Below are 19,963 nucleotides of genomic sequence, written 5' to 3'. Positions count from 1 at the left end.
GCCTCCCACGCACATAGGAAAAAAAATACATTCATTCATTCATTTCCTCTCAGCTAAAAATTTGTCAAATTGTAGCTAACCCAATATCTCAACGAAAAAAAATAGTCAGCTGGTTACAACATGGTGTATTATACGTCAGCTGGTGTCTCGAACATGAAAGTTAAATTTAAAGAAAAATTTATTTTCCGTTATTTCCTCTCAAACAAAAATTTACCTGATGATAGCTTATATGTAACTGTGGATAAATATATATGTCAGCTGGCTGTATCTTGGTGGAAAAACCGTCAGCTGATACGGGAGGCTACAACCGCTCTTCCCCCCAACCGAGCTCCAGCTGACGTTCACGAGGCTTCATAATACTATACTTTGATGCATTTTACTAATTACCGCTTGAGAGGAACTTGGTCATAAAATCTGCTGCTGGCTCCCGGACCAGTAGAATTCCTCCGTGACCCCTACGGCCTACTCGAACAGCATATGTACCTACTATTTTCTGTAGATTGACACTTTTAAAAATTCGTTATATCTTTTGAATGGAATATCCAATTCTTTTCATTTAAAAAGTATTTTGCTGGTATTGAAACAGTCTATAATAAAACATCATTTAATGGGATAAGGATTAATATATATATGTATGGATAACATGGTTTGATTACTGTCGGCACTTCTATTTACTTTGAAAACGTAAAAAAGTTGTTGTAGTAACATAACTACTGAAGATGGACATATGGTATCGCGGACTTTCTTGTAGATATTGATCCATTCTATAATACCGTAGAACATTTTTTTGTTCTATCTTCAATAGATTCCGCAGCGCACGCGATGACAGAAGTTTTATTGAGGATTTTTTTACACCTTGGGTTACATTATTGCATTTTTGGTAAGGATCTCTAATTTTTTTGAAAATGCAATATAGCCTATGTTGCTCAGTAAAGATGCAGCTTTCTAATGGTGAAAGAATTTTTGAAATCGGTCCAGTAGTTTATGCGTGAAAATCATACATACATACATACATACATACTTACAAACTTTTCCTCTTTATAATATTAGTATAGATTAACTATAATATTTTAAGAATAGGTACCTACGTGAATAATAACAAAACATTAGATCTGAGTTCTGTTCTCTGTTTACAAATAATAAAATTGAATATTTGATATATGACTTTCGCCAACATTAAGAAAAAAAATTGCTTTAAAAAAATAACGCTAGGTTGCCTACCGGCTACATGCGGGCTACCCACTGTCTATTGTTAACTTTCAGGAATGCGTTTAAACGGAAATAAACAATTGCTTATTCCTGTATCTTAACTTTTTAATCTGTTTTGTCGTCATTGTCGGATAAGGATATCCTCTTGTAGGGATGAAATTCTTAAAGTGTCTAAAAATATATCTAATTTCCAACGATAAATTATTACATGAAACGTTTTATTATCTGTAGGTACATTGCGAGATCACGACTTGCACTTGGCCGCAAATGTTTTATTAGCACAGATCTGCATACATAATGCATGTTGTAAATCTCATTAGTCGAAAATCATATTGCACGTACGCTAATAAACTATATCATAATACGATGAGCCCCACGCTTCATAAAAACTATAAAACTATCATTTCGCGAAACTGTATCACAGTGTGTGTTCGAACTAGAGCGTTGCCGCTGTGCGTATCCGAATTTGCCGCGAAAAATTGTTCAGGTTTTGGCGCGAAAAGTTTTTAGTGATTTTTTTGAGGTTAGTAATTTTTGTGATTAATAGTTACAGTAAATGAAAAGGATCATAATACTTAAATAATTTAACAAGAGTAAATTAATTTATGTAGAGCACATATTATATTGTAAAAAATTTATAATTCAATATTTTAACACATCGAATAGAATAATAGAGTGAAAAATATTAAAATTTTGCAATTATTTTGACTTCTTAGTAAGGATTCTTATAAAGAAATATAGGAGGTATGCTACTTAAAGGATGTTTAGTTTTAAAATAAAATCTGAGCATTTTTTTATTAACATAATATATATCTGTAGTTTTTACCCAATATTTTGAATTATTAATGGGTTCCCATATGAAAGCATAATAATATATGATTTCAATCTGACTTTCCCCGTACAAAGGCTACACATGTCTTTCTGATTTATCAAGATAACCCCTGTCTCTAATTAGCCTAGTTTTATAATATTATAGTTCTAAATAAGGTTACATGACTATCCAATGGAGTGAAATGCTTTCACATATTGTTTATTTTACCAAGGATAACTAAATAATTATTACGTAAAACCATAGGTGATAAAAGTGTAGTTTTAAAATAGGATTTGGAGATAATATTATGTTCAATGATGTTTCGATAGAATGACTAAAAAATATCTATAGTAAGTAGTAGTGTTTACCTGAAAAAAAACTGAAAAAAATCAAAATCATGTACATCTTGATGAAAATTTCATCAAAATCAGTGTAATAGCATATTAAACTGAGAATTCTACAAAAAAAAATTGTGTTTTTTTTTCAAATCAAATGTCGGTGTTGGTGAAAATAAATGTTTTTTTTTTTATTATCATCATTAACACGCATCAATAAACGTTTTTCTTTCTTTCTTTTACTAGCTTCACCTGTATGTTTATAATCCTCTCCTAATAATCTCTAATATATCCGCCCACGGCTTCGCCCGCGTTTTCAAAGAAAAACCTGCGTATCTCCCGTTCCCGTGGAATTTCCGGGATAAAACCTAGCCTATGTCTTAATCCAAGTTACCCTCTATATGTGTGCTAAATTTCATTGAATTCGGTCCAGTACTTTATGCGTGAAAACCATACATACACCGACTTCTAAAGGACAGACGGATTGAATTCAACGATCAGCGACAATACTTACATACAAACTAAAACATAGGTCTAAAACAGTAGTTCTTACGTTATGTCACATTAACAGAGTTAACAATAATTAGCATAAAGATTATAACAATGAACTAACTGTGTCCCGCGACTTTTCTTCATTTTACTACTTACGTGTTAGCAAATTCTTCATAGAAATTAACATTTCTTATTTCTACTCCGAGAATTAACATATTATACTTTATAGTTATAACTTATGAGAAACAGATTTTGAATATTTAACGGATTATAATCACGATTTATTTGATACTAGATTTCCGCCCGCGGCTTCGCCCGCGTTTTCACAGGAAAACCAGCACAGTTCCCTTTCCCGTGGGATTTCGGGGATAAAACCTATCTTATGTGTTAATCCAAGTTACCCTCTATATGTGTGCTAAATTTCATTGTAATCGGTTCAGTAGTTTTTACGTGAAAGAGTAACAAACATCCATACATCCATACAAACTTTCGCCTTTATAATAGTATTAAAATTAAGATTAAGATTTAAAACCAAACTAAAGTAAATCGAGCGTAATAAAATTGCAGTTTTATAACTAGTGGTTGTATATTTTTATCGTAAATAATTTAATTCAAATAGCTGTTTTGAAAAAGCTCACGATTAAAGCTCGAATTTGTTTTACAGATTTGGAAAACTACAAATGGCGTTTTTCAAGGTATGTACATATAATTTCAACTACATATTTATATTTTATTTATTTATTTATACAGGGTGACTTGATTTATAGGATATAGGTGTAATAGTCTGAAAGGGTTGACAGTATATTATTATAGCTCATTTGGAGTAAAAAAATAAACATTACCTAGACGAAAATTATTGTTTTCAGAAATATTTGACAATTTACTTTTTTTTTATTTACCAAATTCTTAGGGAAAATGATAAAAGAAATGAACATACACACACATATAATATATGTTTGAGTACAGTAGATTAAAAGTAAACTAGTATAAACCGACTTGTTCCTCTCAAAAATACGTAATTTGTCACGCACAATAAACTATTATTGCCGTCGCTCGATTATTTAGAAATTTTTCATTTCGTTACGTCATACATATTACAACTACCTGATAATATAATATACATATTTAAAAACATAAGTAGAGCCCGTGTGGTTACACGCATAGTAGGTACCCGGGGAAAGGATAATGTGCTAATCCAGACTATTATCTTTGTACCAAAGATCTTATAAATCTCGTCACCGGTTTTTGAGTGAAACAGTAACAAACATCCATTTATTTATTTATTCAAAACTTACAAACTTATAACATAAGCACAGAATACTTAATAGTAGCTAACGCTTAGTAAGAAGTAGCCGTTCAGATTTGCTCTACCCAGTAAGAGCCAAAGAAAATAAAATAATGCAGCTTTCATAAAAAAGATTTGTAAAAAAAATTCATAAATACATAATAATTTGCAACATACTTATATCGAAACAAATAACCTCAATCAAACAAATAAAACTAAAATTTTATGAGTACGATTTTAATTTGAGTTTATCTAAGTACTAGCTGTGCACTGCGGTTTTACCCGTAGTGCTCCGCTCCTGTTGGTCTTAGCGTAATGATATATAGCCTATAGGCTTCCTCGATAAATGGGCTATCTAACACCGAAAAAATTTTTCAAATCAGACCAGTAGTTCCTGAGATTAGAGCGTTCAAACAAACAAACAAACAAACTCTTCAGCTTTATAATATTAGTTGTATACGTAGTATATTATTATTAGTCTGTGATATTAGTATTGATAACAACGTAATATAGTCTAGTTATATGTACTTTCCGGTGTATAATGTATTTGTGTAGAAATGGCAAATTATCAGTCTATTTTAGGATAATTACAATCACGACTAGTATGGGTCATTAATCATAATGGCAGAAATATGTAGGGCAGGGCCATAGAATTGGTGTTGTAAGTTTTGATGAAAATGTACAGGAATTCTATGGTCATGGACCTTATTATAGTATCGAATACTTGTTCCCTTATATTGTACTAGCTTTCCGCCCGCGGCTTCGCCCGCGTTTTTAAAGAAAAACCCGTTCCCGTAGGATTTCCGGGATAAAACCTATCCTCTGTCCTTTCTCGGGTATCAAAATATCTCTATACCAAATTTCATGCAAATTGGTTCAGTAGTTAAGGCGTGATTGAGTAACAGACAGACAGACAGAGTTACTTTCGCATTTATAATATTAGTATGGATTGTACCTATTATATTTATAATTGTATTGGCATTTGCATTTCACATAAGTTTTAGTCATCGATTTTTAATAATAATAATGTTACTCTTTCATGCAAATACTACTGAACCGATTACAATGAAATTTATCAAACATATAGAACTTGGATTAACACATAGATATAGGTTTTATACCTAACGGAAATCAACGGGAACGGGAACTATATAGGAAGCTAGTTTATATGTATACTAGCGGTCCGCCCCGGCTTCGCCCGTGGTACATATGAAAAATAGATGTTGGCCGATTCTCAGACTTACCCGATATGCACAGAAAATTTCATGAGAATCGGTCCACCCGTTTCGGAGGAGTATGCAGACTAACATTGTGACACGAGAATTTTATATATAAGACTAGCGGTCCGCCCCGGCTTCGCCCGTGGTACATATGAAAAATAGATGTTGGCCGATTCTCAGACTTACCCGATATGCACAGAAAATTTCATGAGAATCGGTCCACCCGTTTCGGAGGAGTATGCAGACTAACATTGTGACACGAGAATTTTATATATAAGACTAGCGGTCCGCCCCGGCTTCGCCCGTGGTACTTACATATGAAAAATAGATGTTGGCCGATTCTCAGACTTACCCGATATGCACAGAAAATTTCATGAGAATCGGTCCACCTGTTTCGGAGGAGTATGCAGACTAACATTGTGACACGAGAATTTTATATATATAAGAAGATAAGATAAGATATTATAAGTGTGTGTAATATACAGCTATCTAGGGTCCATTTCTAATTAACCACTGAACCAAAGTGACGGTCATAGTGTAAGTGTAGCATAAATCAGAGTGAAGTAACCGGCACTATCCTAGAAGACAATGCGTACATTCACTGTGTATAGATGAGGCTTATATGGAGATATAGTTTAATATTATGTATGTAGTTTGTTTTTTGGAAATGCGAAAATTACATATTTTTATTATAAGTATTTATAGTGGGGATGTAATCAAATTGGAAATTTATAATATATAACGTATCATACTTTGTTATTAATATTATAAAAAAATATCATTCATTTTTTCAATACTTATTTAAAACAGAACAAATGTATACACACCATAGTTAAATCGTCCAAATTGTTGGTTTCAATCTTAGAGCATTAGTTGGTTTAATGCTCTAAGGTTTCAATAAAAAAGTCAAAGAAGTAGGTACTTATTTTTTTATTTTTGCAAAATCGTAAAATGGCGCCATGTAAGCCCAACATATAACAATTAATGGTTCTTTCTGTGGTAACAATGCATGTTTGATGGCCATAGTTTGTATTCAGTTCTCAGAGGAAAAAATAATTCCTTCATCGGGCTGTTTTCTCTTGTTTCCCGACTTTACTAAAAAAGGGTAATGTTATCAGTAAAAGGGCTTGATGGTGTTTGATTATATTTATTTCAAGTGATAATGATCTAGTGTTTATTTTTCTAATGACGGACTTTGAACGTTAAATGGTATGTTTGTTATGTTCAAATATCTTTAACTTCTAGATTCTAGAAAAAGCTCTATCCTTTTTCGTAAAAAAAAATACAACAAGACAATACCAATTATTTCAAATCTACGATTAAAATTAATAACTACCTAACGATTTTAACCTAATATATGTTTTTTTATTTATTTATTAAAATAAATTTTAATCTACTATTAGCTATGAAGTTATGCTGGCATTTAATTTTATCCCAGCTTCGCTCGTATTTACGCGTGAATGAAATCCTGTTATTTAAGAAAATGTTTCAGGCGAAGTATTCAGGTATTGTTTTGAACTGTTTATAAATAAATACTAAAATATTATTTTTTCTTTTCCAGGTACTCAGCATAACATTACTAGCAACTTTGGCACATTGTGAACCACCAGTCAACTATTATAATGGTGGTTATAATGGATTAAATCGACCGAATAATAATTATTTACCGCCAAATTCAGGTAATTTTTTGTTTTAATTAGTTTTTTTTTTATTGAGGTACTTTAAATTATTTTTCATAAAATTTTTCTGTTATAATTTTTAGTGTGTACTTTAGTGATAAGTGATTGAAAATAGTATAGCCTTAAATGTATAAAAAGTATTATAGTGCAAAATGTAGTTATCTGAAACACTTGTTGTGCCCGCATGGGTCCGCTTGCGTAAATATAATTAGGTAAAAGGAAGTAGGTACCTACATGGTGGTCATGGTTCATGGTGGTCGTAATCATGTTAATTTCGTCATTTAATTTCACTCGATTGTGAATTTTATTTCAAGTAACGAATAATATCATTTATATTGAATTTATATTTAATCAAAAAGCTTTCCGTAGGTACACTGCTTTAGTTTCTCCAGCGTTATTTAAAATTAAGCAAAATTTTGTATAAAAAAATTATGGTTCAGTTTTCATATCGAACCAATTCTACAACAATAATTATTCATCATTCAACAATTTCTATTAACAATAATAAGTAAATTAATAAACAATGCAAGTTCAACATCTTTTATTCAAAAACATTTACTTATATTTTTTCAGGTTATTCACCTCCTAATACCTATCTACCTCCACACACAGGGTCTTACCAAGGCTCAGATTATAATGGTCTTAACCATAATCAAGGTTACGACAATGGTCACGGTCAGAATCACGGTCACGGTCACGGTCATGGGCACGGTGATGACAATGAAGTGGTATGTAATTTTTTATATATTTTAATAAATTTAATTATGTAACTATATAAATTGTAGATATTTCAGAAATTTCATAAGTCTATCCTCTGCTGAATTTACACTAGTAGTGAAAAATTAGTAGATTCTTGCTATCTGTAGGTAAGCCATAAAATGGATAAACAAGAGTTTTTGTGGAGTTTAGAAATACATGTTGATATTCCTACTTTACCCATGCTATAAAACTGGGAGTTTATTAATTAGGTATTTCATTAAAAATCGTTTGACTGACAAAATAATATAATCTGACATAAATATATATTTATATCCAAAATACGTTTTTAAAAAACCTGGCACATAGGTTACAATATTTACAATTATTATTACATTGATGAATATCTTCTATGAAGCCAGATACGTAACTTTATATTTGACCTTTCAATTGAAATTCAATAAATAATAGTGTTATTTACATTCTTGTAATATTTTATACAATAATATGTTATTACAATCCTTATCAAAATATGTTTATTACATCACCAATAAATAAAATAAATACAAAATTAAAGCTTATTTACAATCATTCAACAGAATTCCTCTTAACATTGTAAACGAAGTAAGAATTGATCGGAATTAATCTATAAATATTATCATCAGTTGCATAGAAAATATCACCATAGTCACCAAAAATTATACTCCTAGGAAAGAACGATAAATTTGCTACTTTATTCGCTGTTCCGTTCCTACAATCGATTTCAAACAGGCCATTATCAGTAACACCGAAAGTTTTCATTTCATCACTTAGAAAATGATAAACGACATTCAAATCTTTGTTTTTAACAACTTCAACACCGTCCACTGCACAAAAAACACCGCACATGGTCACAAAATGTATATTTCTTTTGAAATCCACGTCAAACTCCATGACTGTCTTCATGTTTCCAACTTTGACTGCCCGAGTTCCCAGATTGAAGATTTTGTAAATCATATGGTTGTTCGCATCGATTATATACATTGCATTGTTACGGATGACAATTTTGAATATGTTCATATTGTAAAGACCTATATTAGTAGCCACATTGGAAACAGGATCATACTTGTATAGACCATTATCAGATCCGAAATAAACATCTCCCGTATCCTGGTCCACTGCAGTTGCCTTATTCTTTGTTATTCCGTTGATTTTCTTGGCATTTTTCGTTATTACATTAATGTAGGCTCGACCAGAATTCTGCAAAACATCGTCCATGTACATGAAGTAAAGATTTCTCGTTGACGAATCGTAGGCTAGCTCTTTTGGGTTTTTGAATTGGTCAGACAGAAGTTCCTGTTTGTATAGACGGCCGCCGATTTTCTGTATTGGGGAGTCTGTCAAGTACACAGTAACTTTTGCCTCCACACTTAGGATCGTCACTAGACTTATTATAAGGTACATTATGATTCGTGCACTATACGTCACTATGTGAATCGCACTGAGCCCAATTGAGAATGTTTTCATCATTTATCTGGTTGAGGTTAAACTAATTTACGTTTGCTGCTGGTTTATTGTGTTGGTCGACTTTGATCTCTATAGCCTTGGGTTAGAATAACGTTTTGATTCAATTGACTCGATCCTGGTTTGAGTGAACAAGTATGAAAATTGTCATAATCGTCCGGAGGTCATTTGGGACAGCTCATCTCTTACTAATGCGTTTAATTGTGTTCGTTGTACATACTGGAGCAAATTGTTTAAAATTTTGGTACAATAGGTTACAACAATTGTAGATTATGTTTTCTTTACCAAAAATGCATATAAAAATGCTATCCATTAATTCATTTAAATAAAAATAATAAGATTGAGCATAATTTTCAAACTAATTTCGAATGATTTAATCGAGTTAGATATAAACGCGTAACTTTTTCAATAGGGAAATAAAACTGAACACATAAAATCAATTAATATATTTACAATCACAGCTTACAGTTACAACCCCTATTTCGAACAATTGTTATTTTTATTAGGTTTCAGTCTAACGAGACTTGTAGCATCAGAGTAAATCATATGATTTTCATTGTCAAACGCAAGACCGAATGCATCATCAACTGCCAACACTTTATCTAAACTGACTACTTCTTTATTAACTTTAAAAACACCATCCATCATACAAACATATGCATTACCATTTATATCTGTTGTCAAACCACGCACACTATCACTTCGAGTCTCTCTGTATAAAACTGCGTCTTTCGTACCTTTCTTCTGTCCATACAAACCAGTAGCATTTGTATAGAATAGAATATCTTCATTATCAATTACGAAATGATCAACTTTAGTGTCTTCTAAATCCTTAAACCTCGTAGAAGTACCATCTATGAGCGTGTAAAGGAACTGTCTGGGAAAGTCTGAATAGTACAAAATGTCTTTGAAGTATCTATACATATAATAAAATCGTAGGAAAGTCAAAACTGTACATTGAATATTTTTTTAAAAGAATACATATTCCATGATCTATAATCGATATAGAAGCCAAAAATATAGTTTTTAGAATTTTTGTCTGTTTGTCTGTTTGTCTGTTTGTCTGTTTGTCTGTTTGTCTGTATGTTTGTCCGAGCTAATCTCGAAAAGTACTGCATAGATTGACTTCAAATTTTGCATGAATATTACTAACAGGTCGAGTGAGGTTTTTTTAAACATATAATCATGCTATCACCTCCGGGGGAGGAGCTGTGAACCTTTACTTTTCTTACGTATTCCGTGTACTACGTCAGCGTACAATCTAAAGACTCATGTTTAAATGTTGTTTTTGGGTAAGCCATGCTATTATCTAGCTTTACACTATAAAAACTACGTCATTTACGTAATTTGGGCAGAGAAACTGTTTAATGAATCTTAGTACTATAAAGACAAATTTGATTCAGCGCCATCTATGAGATTTCGTAAAAATCAAATCAATTTACATGTTAACACTACTGAACACAATGTTAAAAATTAATAATTTAAATATAATTATGTTAGTTATTTATTTAACTCTTTAACCCATAATAAATCTTCCCTTCCCTATAAGGTGCGCTTATAATTCGTGTGAATATACTACATTTTTAAAAGTGAGGGTAGATGTATATTATTTTAAGTCAAACCAGACACCATTACAGTTAATCTAATATTGATTGTGTTCATTGGTTACATTTTTAAAAATCTTCGTGTTTTAATAATTCGATCACGAGGCGGGACTCTAATACAAAAAGGTTAGTTCGTTGATAATTATTATTCCTTCATCATTTACATGATGTTAATAAAAAATAATATACTTTGACTGTTAATACTTTTGTTCAGTATTTATCTATATGATTATTGCTTGGTAATTAATATATTTTCATGTCGTATACCTAATTATAAACATAAGTGTGATGTGAAACTAGCTGGATTTATTTTTACACACTCACAGTCTTATATTTTGTGTTAATGTTAAAATAGTATTAATAATAGTGTAAATCATAATATTTTTTCAAAGTTAAAAATATTTCCTTTTTTCTGATGGTGTTGCCATCGAATTAAACCGCGCTGTCGTTTCGTTCACAAAAAGTCATGTTATTAGGACCGAATATGTAGCCGCCTCAACTTACGGAAACGAGAGTAACCTGCGTTGTCTGTTAGTTATTGTATAGTCGAATTTAACGTTACATGGAAATTGGAATCTAAATATATGTATACCTACTTATATTAAATCTGTAGAGGTCAATTCTGCACATGAAATATATTTCCTAAATAACTATTATTTTTCATATTCGTGAGCAGAGCAGCAACTCCATTTTTAAGCTTTCGTCGCGTGTGCGTTCTTAATGCGTGTATCTTAATGGTTAAAGCTACACAGAAATCAAGTATGAAAGAAATGTTCTCCATATTATATAAAAAATATCTCCCGACATCATAAATGTCTATCTTTTATGGTTGAGCTTAGGAGTTCAAAGCTTTCTGATTATATTTGTCTACTAGCTGTCCCCGCGACTTCTTTCGCGTGGAATAGTGACTATGGGACCTATGACCATGGGCTCAGGGTGGGGCAACAATAAAAAATCATTTTTATTTTCATGCTCCCACTCCCGCGCCCACTCGCACTCCCACGCCATATGCCACGTTCAGTCCCAATCCCACGCCCACGCCCACTCCCCTTCACAATTAGTACCTACCAGATCAAAGCCAGGGTAAGCGCCCCACCCAGCCCCACCGTGGCTACGCCCATGCTGAATTACTACTTAAGATACAATTATTGAGTAAATACGTACTAAAGTCCGGTCGCGAAGCAGAAAGAATTTCGTACAATGACCTCTTTACCTACTGACAGTGGTCACAAACATTTTTGAATGAAGTGCAGTTTACATGAAATATTTGGAGGAGAAAATGTTTTTTACTAATTTATTAAATAAATGTCCTCTATTCATTTACAATACTAATTAGTTAGTTACATTTTAACTTTTTCAATAACAACGATATATTATATAAAAAAAAGTGTGCGTGTACACACATAAGAAGTGAAACTTCTTTATGACCTTATTTTTCAAAAAATAATATACTATGTAGGTACAATATTACAGAAATACGTTATTCTAACACGCGATTTCGACTTAGGCGGATTTTGATTGGACATAAAGAGTTTGAGGTTTATTCTTATAAATTTTGAATTCACAAAATCATAATTGAACACCTGACACCAATCAAGCAAACACAAACCTTACGCTCTCAGGTTAAAGGTTTACAATCCCTAAGGACGGCGGTCATTGCACCTGTGCGAGCAAGACACATTATTTTTACAAGGGAGTGACAGTGACAGGTTAATGTACGAAATTCTTCCTGCTCCGCGACCGGACTTTACCATAAATAATTAAAAGAATTGTTATTAAAATTTCTTACTAAACTGAGCTAAAAAACTTACGTACCAAATTATTAAAGAAAATCAAGAAATGAAATGCTTAACCTATACCAAATAGTTACTACATAATGTAATTTAAAATTATGATTAGTATATAATATCGAAAATCAAAAAAGAAATGCCTAACTAATTCTACGTACGTCTACGTAAAATTTCTTTTAAATTATGTCATATTATTTTTTAAGAACCAGGGGGGGGGAGAGGAGCAAATTCTATTTCCTTCCTTTCTTAAACGGATGTTTTTAATAATCTATGGTGTAGCCACTGATCAGCTTAATCGATACTCAGTTTTTATCAAATCCAGCAACAAATCCAAATTAGATCTTTCCTGTCTCACGCACGTAACTAAAGGCTGAAGAGAGAGAGAGCATGTAACTAAACCGTTTAGACGAAGAAAAGTGTATAGAAAAAGGAATAAATAATTTCATAAACTTCCCGACGATCTTTAAAAATAAATTATAACTTTCATTTTTTTCATTCCCACTTTTACCCCTATGTAGGTATAATAAGTGGATGAACCAATTTTGATACACTTTATCTAAGAACCAGCGTCGGAAAATATTCTGCATAACAAAAAAAACCGCATCTAATTCGGTTTACCTGTTAGCCAGCTACGGTGCCATAGACAGACACACACACACACACACAGAAATACATAGCGGTCAAACACATAACACCAGTCTTTTTGCGTCGGGGGTTAAAAATATAATACGACATAATTTAAAGGACATTTTATGTGGAAAATTTACCTATACACCAGGGTAGATAATTTTTGAAACAAAAAAAAATCGCAGTAGGATGAAACCCATTAGAAAAGGATATGATAAAAATGTAAGGAAAAATAAATTACGGTCAATCGGAGTTCGGGAAGTGGGAGGGGGGGGAGCTTTTAAGAGAAAAAATGGTTTCTCTCAATTTCTCGATAATAATAACACCTGCTATTTTTTTTCTACATATTTTAATTGTACAGACATCACTTTTCCACAATTTTATTATATGTATTGCTTCACAAGCATTGGCAGACGACAAGCGCTTGTCGCCATCCGTCGCGATTTGAACTGAGCGTTCCCACGGCATGTGTGCGTATGGCAAGCACTGGCGAGCGACAAGCGCGCCGATTCCCATGGCATGTGGTGTGGTGTGGCGCGGTCGGATTTGTGAAGCAAACATGTCGTGGGAATCAGGCTTTAACTTAATTTTTATTCACCCGCATCAGTGCCACCTAAAAAATCTTTATATCGAAATTCGAGCAAAGTTAAGAAAATGAGAAATAAGAGTTCTCAAGGATCGTTAGAGATAAGAGGCTTACTATTGACCGAAAACAACATGTGTTATGCCGAACCTGAAACTGCTTCACAACGAGAATTGCGGCTCACAGCTGACCGCGAACGGCATGTACTATCCTGTGAGACCGAAACCTTCACTGAGAGGGTATAACGTCTCACAGCTGATCGCAAATGGCATATTGTACTATCCCGTGAGACCGAAACCCTCACTGAGAGGGAATTACGTCTCACAGCTGATCACGATCGTCATATTTTATCTCGAGAATCTGAAACTTTTACTCAATATGAAGACCGTTTGACAAATAATAGGGTGCACCATAATATTATTCGATCGCTCGAAGATGAACATGAGCATAAGCAATGACTAGAGTAGGGACGCGAATATTACCATTATTTGAGACAAGAACGATTAATAAGTTTGTTTAATGAAAGATTAAGAATTGAAACTATTGGTCTCTTGAAACGGACGAATAGCGAGAGGCCCGTCTTACTGCAGACAGATTTCGACATAGTCTTAATGACTTAGAGGTAAACATAGAAGATCAATCTACAAATTCGGTGGTGTGGTCCGACAAATATAAAAGTGGGTTTGCTTATAACCTCACAATTGATTACCTACAGATCATCTTCTGTATTGGCGATATTAACGTAGTATGTTCTTTTTGTAATGCTTTAAAGTGGAGTAAGGAGTCGGCTTTCGTTTGAAGATACGCCGGAACCTTTGAAATCACTACTTTTAAGTTTTAGAGGAACATGTGCAATCTAAACAGTTCTTAGACAATATTAGCTCTTATAGTATTGCGTTTTAAATGATCCTTTGGTGCTCAACAATTATCAGATGCTCCTTTCATTCTTACTTTTAAGATACAAGGTCAAGTTTATCATTTGATAGGATCCCTTTTGCCTGAAGGCCAACCTAAGTTTCTTTAAATATATTTTGTATTCGACTACGACGAATAATCGAATACAAATAATCAATATTTCTCGAATTTAAAACTGAACTCATTTCACAATTTTAGAACATGTTAATTCATCAGGTTAATCCGTATATATGCGTTTTAAATCGACATTAGAAGCTTTTCCTCAAGATGGTGATATTAATATAAAATTGGTATAAATGCCGATAGACGGAAGTCTATCAGCACTCAGGAATTCCCTGAGCGTGTTATAACGCCCAGGCCACAGTATTACAATTTTTCCTACAGTAGGGCGACGAATGTATTTTCGCATAGCAACGGAGGGGAACTCGTGGGGCGTAAAGTGACGTACCACAAACATGCTTAGTTTGTGGTACCGAGCGCGAAAGAAAGTCATCGTGTTTTTAGTAAAGTTACTATGTAAACTAACGTAATTTATTACTTAGGTACATATTCTATAATGGTGCGCTCAAACTGTTAATCTACATTTAATTTAGATTATTATTTTAATTAGTTACTAAGAAATGTAGAATTTAAATCACATTCATTCATGTTTTCCTCAGATATTCGATGTCTATGATTTTCGATGATTTTAAGATTTTCTTATCAGAGTATTCAATTTTAATGTAGTTAAATTTTATAAGAGACAATTAAGAACATTCAAAAATAAAGTGTCACGTATTTTTTTTAAACGACGAATGACGAAAAACGACCGAATCGCGGACGAAGTCGCGGGCAACAGCTAGTAGAGTCCATATATTGGCGTCAGCTTCTCCAACGAATTCTGCTTTCTTTGACATGTGATTATATTTGTATATACCTTCACTACCACCTATATAAACTTCATGGTTCTTCTGATCTACTGTTTGTGCGAAGCCGTTATACACACCTGCTACTTCTCCAAATTCTTTAGTATTTAGATTGATAAATGCTGTTTTGAATACATCGTCGTCTTTGTTAATACTATAGCTGAAGTATAGGGTATTAGTGCTGTAATCTACAGTCATTAAATACGGTCTATCGATGTCTGTTTTAAGGACTTCCTTTTCGTGGTATAAATCGTTAACAGTAACGCCATCACATTTTTCTTTCACCACTGCTGCTTGAATGAGAAAAGAACTTGAGAGAAGGAGTAGTAGATGCATTTCTGAAAAGTAAATTATGGATTATAGTTTTGAATTTGGATGTAGTCTTTTAGTGTGATCAAGTGAAGTATTTAGGCTACAAAATTGAGAAAGTAAATTAATAAGGGTGCAAACTTTGTGTTTAAGAATCTTTAGGAAATTATTAAGGCTAGATTTATTAAAGGAGATTTGAGAACTTATAATTAGACGTTATATTATATCTGTAAATGAAAATTTTCGTACTAATAAATTATCTTGTTTTTGCCTTAAATTATTTGGTAATTTAATTTATTTTTCCAACCGTTCAAGGTTAATTTACTTGTTACATAAAATATAACAAATAAATCACTTACCCGTTAAGTGTTGCGGTCAATTTATTACTAAATAGATATATGAATTTCATATAATTCGACGTATAGAACAACAAAATGCATAGAGTCGTTGTTCTCAAAGTATTTACATTTATCGATTTGACCAAGCTTAGTTAGAAATACTATTTTATAACTGTTAAACAAAATTAACTAATACATAATGAAGAAAGTAGTTCAATAAATTTTTTGTTCATTCATTAGATAGTTAGATACTATAAAGCGGAAGGCCCGCGTTCGAATCACAATACAATTCTTTCTATTCATTCGCAATTATAAAAATTACACATTTTTTATTCATAACATCGTCTCTATGTATTGGCTTCCTCGATACGTAAACCAAAGGTTATCTTTTAGCAATGGTTAAGTGATACGTAGATACGTATAATTAGTTATGTTCTTATATTGACAATTGTTTTGTGTCATGTCTAAGAATTTAATTTTCAAGGTCGGGGTTTCAAAGTCAGTGTTGATCATTCATTATCTATATTAATTTGTTAAAGGTTTAGAAATATTTATTCCTAAGCTAAAAACTCAAAAACAAAGTGCATGTCACTCAGAGTCAGGAATAGTGTAGCTTTTTAAAGGTGCCTGAATTTTCTAAATTTGGTTAGTACCTGGCCCATTAGTTAGTACAACAACATACTTCATTGTTTTCATAACACCGTTTGAATTTATTACCTACTAGCTTTCCGCCCGCGGCTTCGCCCGCTTTGTCTAAAACATAATAAATTAACTAAAACCTTCCTCTTGAATTACTCTATCTATTACAAAAAACCGCATCAAAATCCGTTTCGTAGTTATAAAGATTTAAGCATACATAGGGACATAGGGACAGAAAAGGCGACTTTGTTTTATACTATGTAGTGATTTATTTATTACCTATTTATCGCTAATATTATAATGAGTAGGTATAATAATATTCGAATGGCGTTTTGATAAAATTATTTACGAAAAAACAAAAATAACGATATCGTTTTATAATTAATCTGAAGTTGAATTATTCCTTCTAGAATCTAGATTATGGTCTATACCACTGTTATATTCTAACATAGACCACAATATATACCAACACTAGCTGCGCTCCGCGGTTTTACCCGCGTTGCTCCACTCCTGTTGGTCTTAGCGTGATGATATACATTATACATATAGCCTATAGCCTTCCTTGATAAATGGGCTATCTAACACCGAAAGAATTTTTCAAATCGGACCAGTAGTTCCTGAGATTAGCGCGTTCAAACAAACAAACAAACTCTTCAGCTTTATAATATTAGTATTGATTATATTAATATTCCTACATTACTTAATTTAAAATATATTATTTTAGCCAAAAGCCTACGAATTCGGTTATTCAGTGAAAGACGCGAAATCAGGCAACGACTACGACAGACGAGAGATGTCCGACGGTAATGTAGTGCGGGGTGAATACAGGGTGGTGCTACCCGATGGAAGGACTCAGATTGGTGAGTTTTGGGATAGTGATAGATTGGTAGGTCGAGTTTAATGTATGTAGATTGATTGGGTCTTCAAGCGAAGAGTGAACGGGTACCTTTTAGGGAAGCGCGCTCCATCATAGGCCACATCTCAGCTTACCATCAGGCGAGTTCGTGGTCAAGCGCTTCCCTATCACACAATAAAAAAAAAAGATTGTGATAAGTATAAATTTTTAATTTACCAAATTATTGTCAATTCTAATAACTACCTTCGTAATCTCCGCTATGTTAAAGTAAAATTATACTTGCCTAGCCTTCGTAATAATAGTACGATTTACTATGCTTGTATATATTAATTGTTTTTATTCATCCCTATCTTAAAAAAATTAAGGAACCCTATCCATTAAGCGAAATGCTGTCTAAGACCCTATCGGATCCTAAATCCTAATACACCTCAAACGAATCCTAAAATAATATTTTCCATAGAATGATTTACTACTATTAAAATGGTAATTTTAAATTTTTTCAATTACCGCATTAAACATTCATAAGTTTTCAAAAATAAAAGAGATGGGTTCGAATTTCGTGTCATGATCATGCCATGATTTTATTTTTTCTCTTCTTTACAAAAATTCATTCTATTTAAAACAACAATTTAAACAATTAAGACTGTTGTTTTTAAATTGTTAATTAGACAATTTAAATAATTAATTTTAAAAATTTTAAATTCCTCATACAATTATTAACTAATTTATTATTGCACAGTATCCTACCACGCTGACTGGCAAACGGGTTACCACGCTGACGTGAGGTATGAAGGGGAGGCGCAGTATCCTGAAACTAACACTAATGTTTTGGGTAAGTTACAATTATATTGACTGACCGGTTGGCTTGGTTGGTAGTGGCCCTGCCTTCCAAGCCAGAGGTCGTGGGTTCGATTCCCACCCAGGGCAAATATTTGTGTGATGAACATAGATGTTTGCTCTGTGTCTGGGTGTTAATTATCTATATAAGTATTTATTTAAAATTATATGTATGTTTATCAGCCATCTGGTTTCCATAACACAAGCGAAAGCTTAGTATGGGATCAGATTGTGCCGTGTGTGAAAATTGTCCTGAAATATTCATTTATTTAATTATTATTTCTGCAGGTTTTTTGAAGTGAAACTTCTACAAGCGATAGAGTAAAATTTCAGAATCGCGTCATGGCAATACCGTCACGTCATGGAATAAAGCGACGATTTTGGTATCTTTGAATCTTGCCAAAGAAGTTTCACTTCTGGCGCGTGGCTCGGCACACACGCTCTTTTTTTTTTAAATAATTTGATGTACTAGCTGTGCCCCGCGGTTTTGACCGCAATGCACCGCTCCTGTTGATCTTAGCGTGATGATATAAAGCCTAAATTTCTGGATAAATGGACTATCTAATACCGAAAGAATTTTTCAAATCGGACCAGTAGTTCCTGAGATTAGCTCGTTCAAACAAACAAACTCTTCAGCTTTTATTAGTATAAAGTTATAGACTATAGAGTATATAGACTATAGATGATAATAGATATTAACTATTGGTCAGCTTTATACCATAAAATCTAATTTTCTTATTTCTCTTTTAGGATCAGGATCCGGTTACAACTACAACGCACCGGAATTCGGCGGTTCGTTGACCGGTTTCCATGGCAACGGGCAACAGTTGCCCAAACCCTCGTATGGGCCTCCCGCTTTTCATTGATTTTTATAAAAATGTCAAAAGAATTGCTTAATTTGTGTATAAATTATAGATATAACATTTCTTGTCTCAATTTTTTAAATTTTAAGATTAGTTAAAATGGAGTGTTTCACATAAAAAACAGGATATATTTTATCTTTCAGAACACTACTATATTAGTAAACATTGTAACGAATTGTAACGAATTTAAAAAGTTCATTCAGAAATAGTATTTTTTTTAATTCATTTAAAAGCTATGAAAATATATGAAAACTGTAACTATGTACTGTAATTTTTTGACTAAACGTATGTACCTACCATTGTGAAATAGATACATATTATGTACCTATTTGTTTTGTTTTAAAAATATGTATTTATAAGCATTTCTATTGACAATAACACCGAGAAGTATTAAACCGTAGTTGGTAAGATTTTTGTACAAACTTAGCTATATTTTTGTATTGAATAAATGACTTTTTTTATATGTA

The 19,963-nt window shown here is 32.6% G+C and overlaps 3 protein-coding genes across 3 annotated transcripts; 1 reads left to right on the top strand and 2 right to left on the bottom strand.

Moving 5' to 3' along the window:
* Positions 1 to 1,598: 1,598 nt before the first annotated feature.
* Positions 1,599 to 19,959, top strand: LOC149476459 (uncharacterized). Its single transcript, XM_089711705.1, has 7 exons — positions 1,599 to 1,732; positions 3,512 to 3,542; positions 6,914 to 7,031; positions 7,605 to 7,759; positions 17,665 to 17,800; positions 18,536 to 18,628; positions 19,384 to 19,959. The coding sequence occupies exons 2-7, from the start codon at positions 3,528 to 3,530 to the stop codon at positions 19,497 to 19,499; spliced, it is 633 nt and encodes a 210-aa protein (XP_089567831.1). The 5' UTR covers positions 1,599 to 1,732; positions 3,512 to 3,527; the 3' UTR covers positions 19,500 to 19,959.
* LOC149476461 (ommochrome-binding protein-like) lies at positions 8,064 to 9,451 on the bottom strand. Its single transcript, XM_089711704.1, has one exon. It carries the CDS (start codon positions 9,234 to 9,236, stop codon positions 8,316 to 8,318), a length of 921 nt encoding a protein of 306 aa, XP_089567830.1. The 5' UTR covers positions 9,237 to 9,451; the 3' UTR covers positions 8,064 to 8,315.
* Positions 9,662 to 16,345, bottom strand: LOC149476460 (ommochrome-binding protein-like). The gene is made up of 3 exons (XM_089711696.1): positions 16,323 to 16,345; positions 15,593 to 15,992; positions 9,662 to 10,146 (listed from the first exon to the last, which is right to left on the bottom strand). The coding sequence occupies exons 2-3, from the start codon at positions 15,988 to 15,990 to the stop codon at positions 9,708 to 9,710; spliced, it is 837 nt and encodes a 278-aa protein (XP_089567822.1). The 5' UTR covers positions 15,991 to 15,992; positions 16,323 to 16,345; the 3' UTR covers positions 9,662 to 9,707.
* Positions 19,960 to 19,963: the final 4 nt, after the last annotated feature.

The sequence above is a fragment of the Colias philodice genome, chromosome 27 (genome assembly GCF_061535455.1).
Source record: "Colias philodice isolate Cphi_HAF_F1 chromosome 27, ilColPhil1 Martin Lab GWU primary, whole genome shotgun sequence".
NCBI classification, from domain to species: Eukaryota; Metazoa; Arthropoda; class Insecta; order Lepidoptera; family Pieridae; genus Colias; species Colias philodice.
The sequence above is the reverse complement of the archived record's forward strand: the minus strand, read 5'-3'. Positions and strand labels throughout refer to the sequence as shown.

Bases quoted from the DNA above. Each gene is read 5' to 3' on its own strand.
- LOC149476461 (XM_089711704.1), bottom strand. From the start codon at position 9,236: ATGATGAAAACATTCTCAATTGGGCTCAGTGCGATTCACATAGTGACG.
- LOC149476460 (XM_089711696.1), bottom strand. From the start codon at position 15,990: ATGCATCTACTACTCCTTCTCTCAAGTTCTTTTCTCATTCAAGCAGCA. The intron at 10,147-15,592 runs ACTAGCTGTTGC...TTATATGTATAG, and splicing joins GACGCCAATATATGGACTCT to ATACTTCAAAGACATTTTGT.
- LOC149476459 (XM_089711705.1), top strand. The intron at 7,760-17,664 runs GTATGTAATTTT...ATATTATTTTAG, and splicing joins ACGGTGATGACAATGAAGTG to CCAAAAGCCTACGAATTCGG. The intron at 18,629-19,383 runs GTAAGTTACAAT...TTTCTCTTTTAG, and splicing joins AACTAACACTAATGTTTTGG to GATCAGGATCCGGTTACAAC.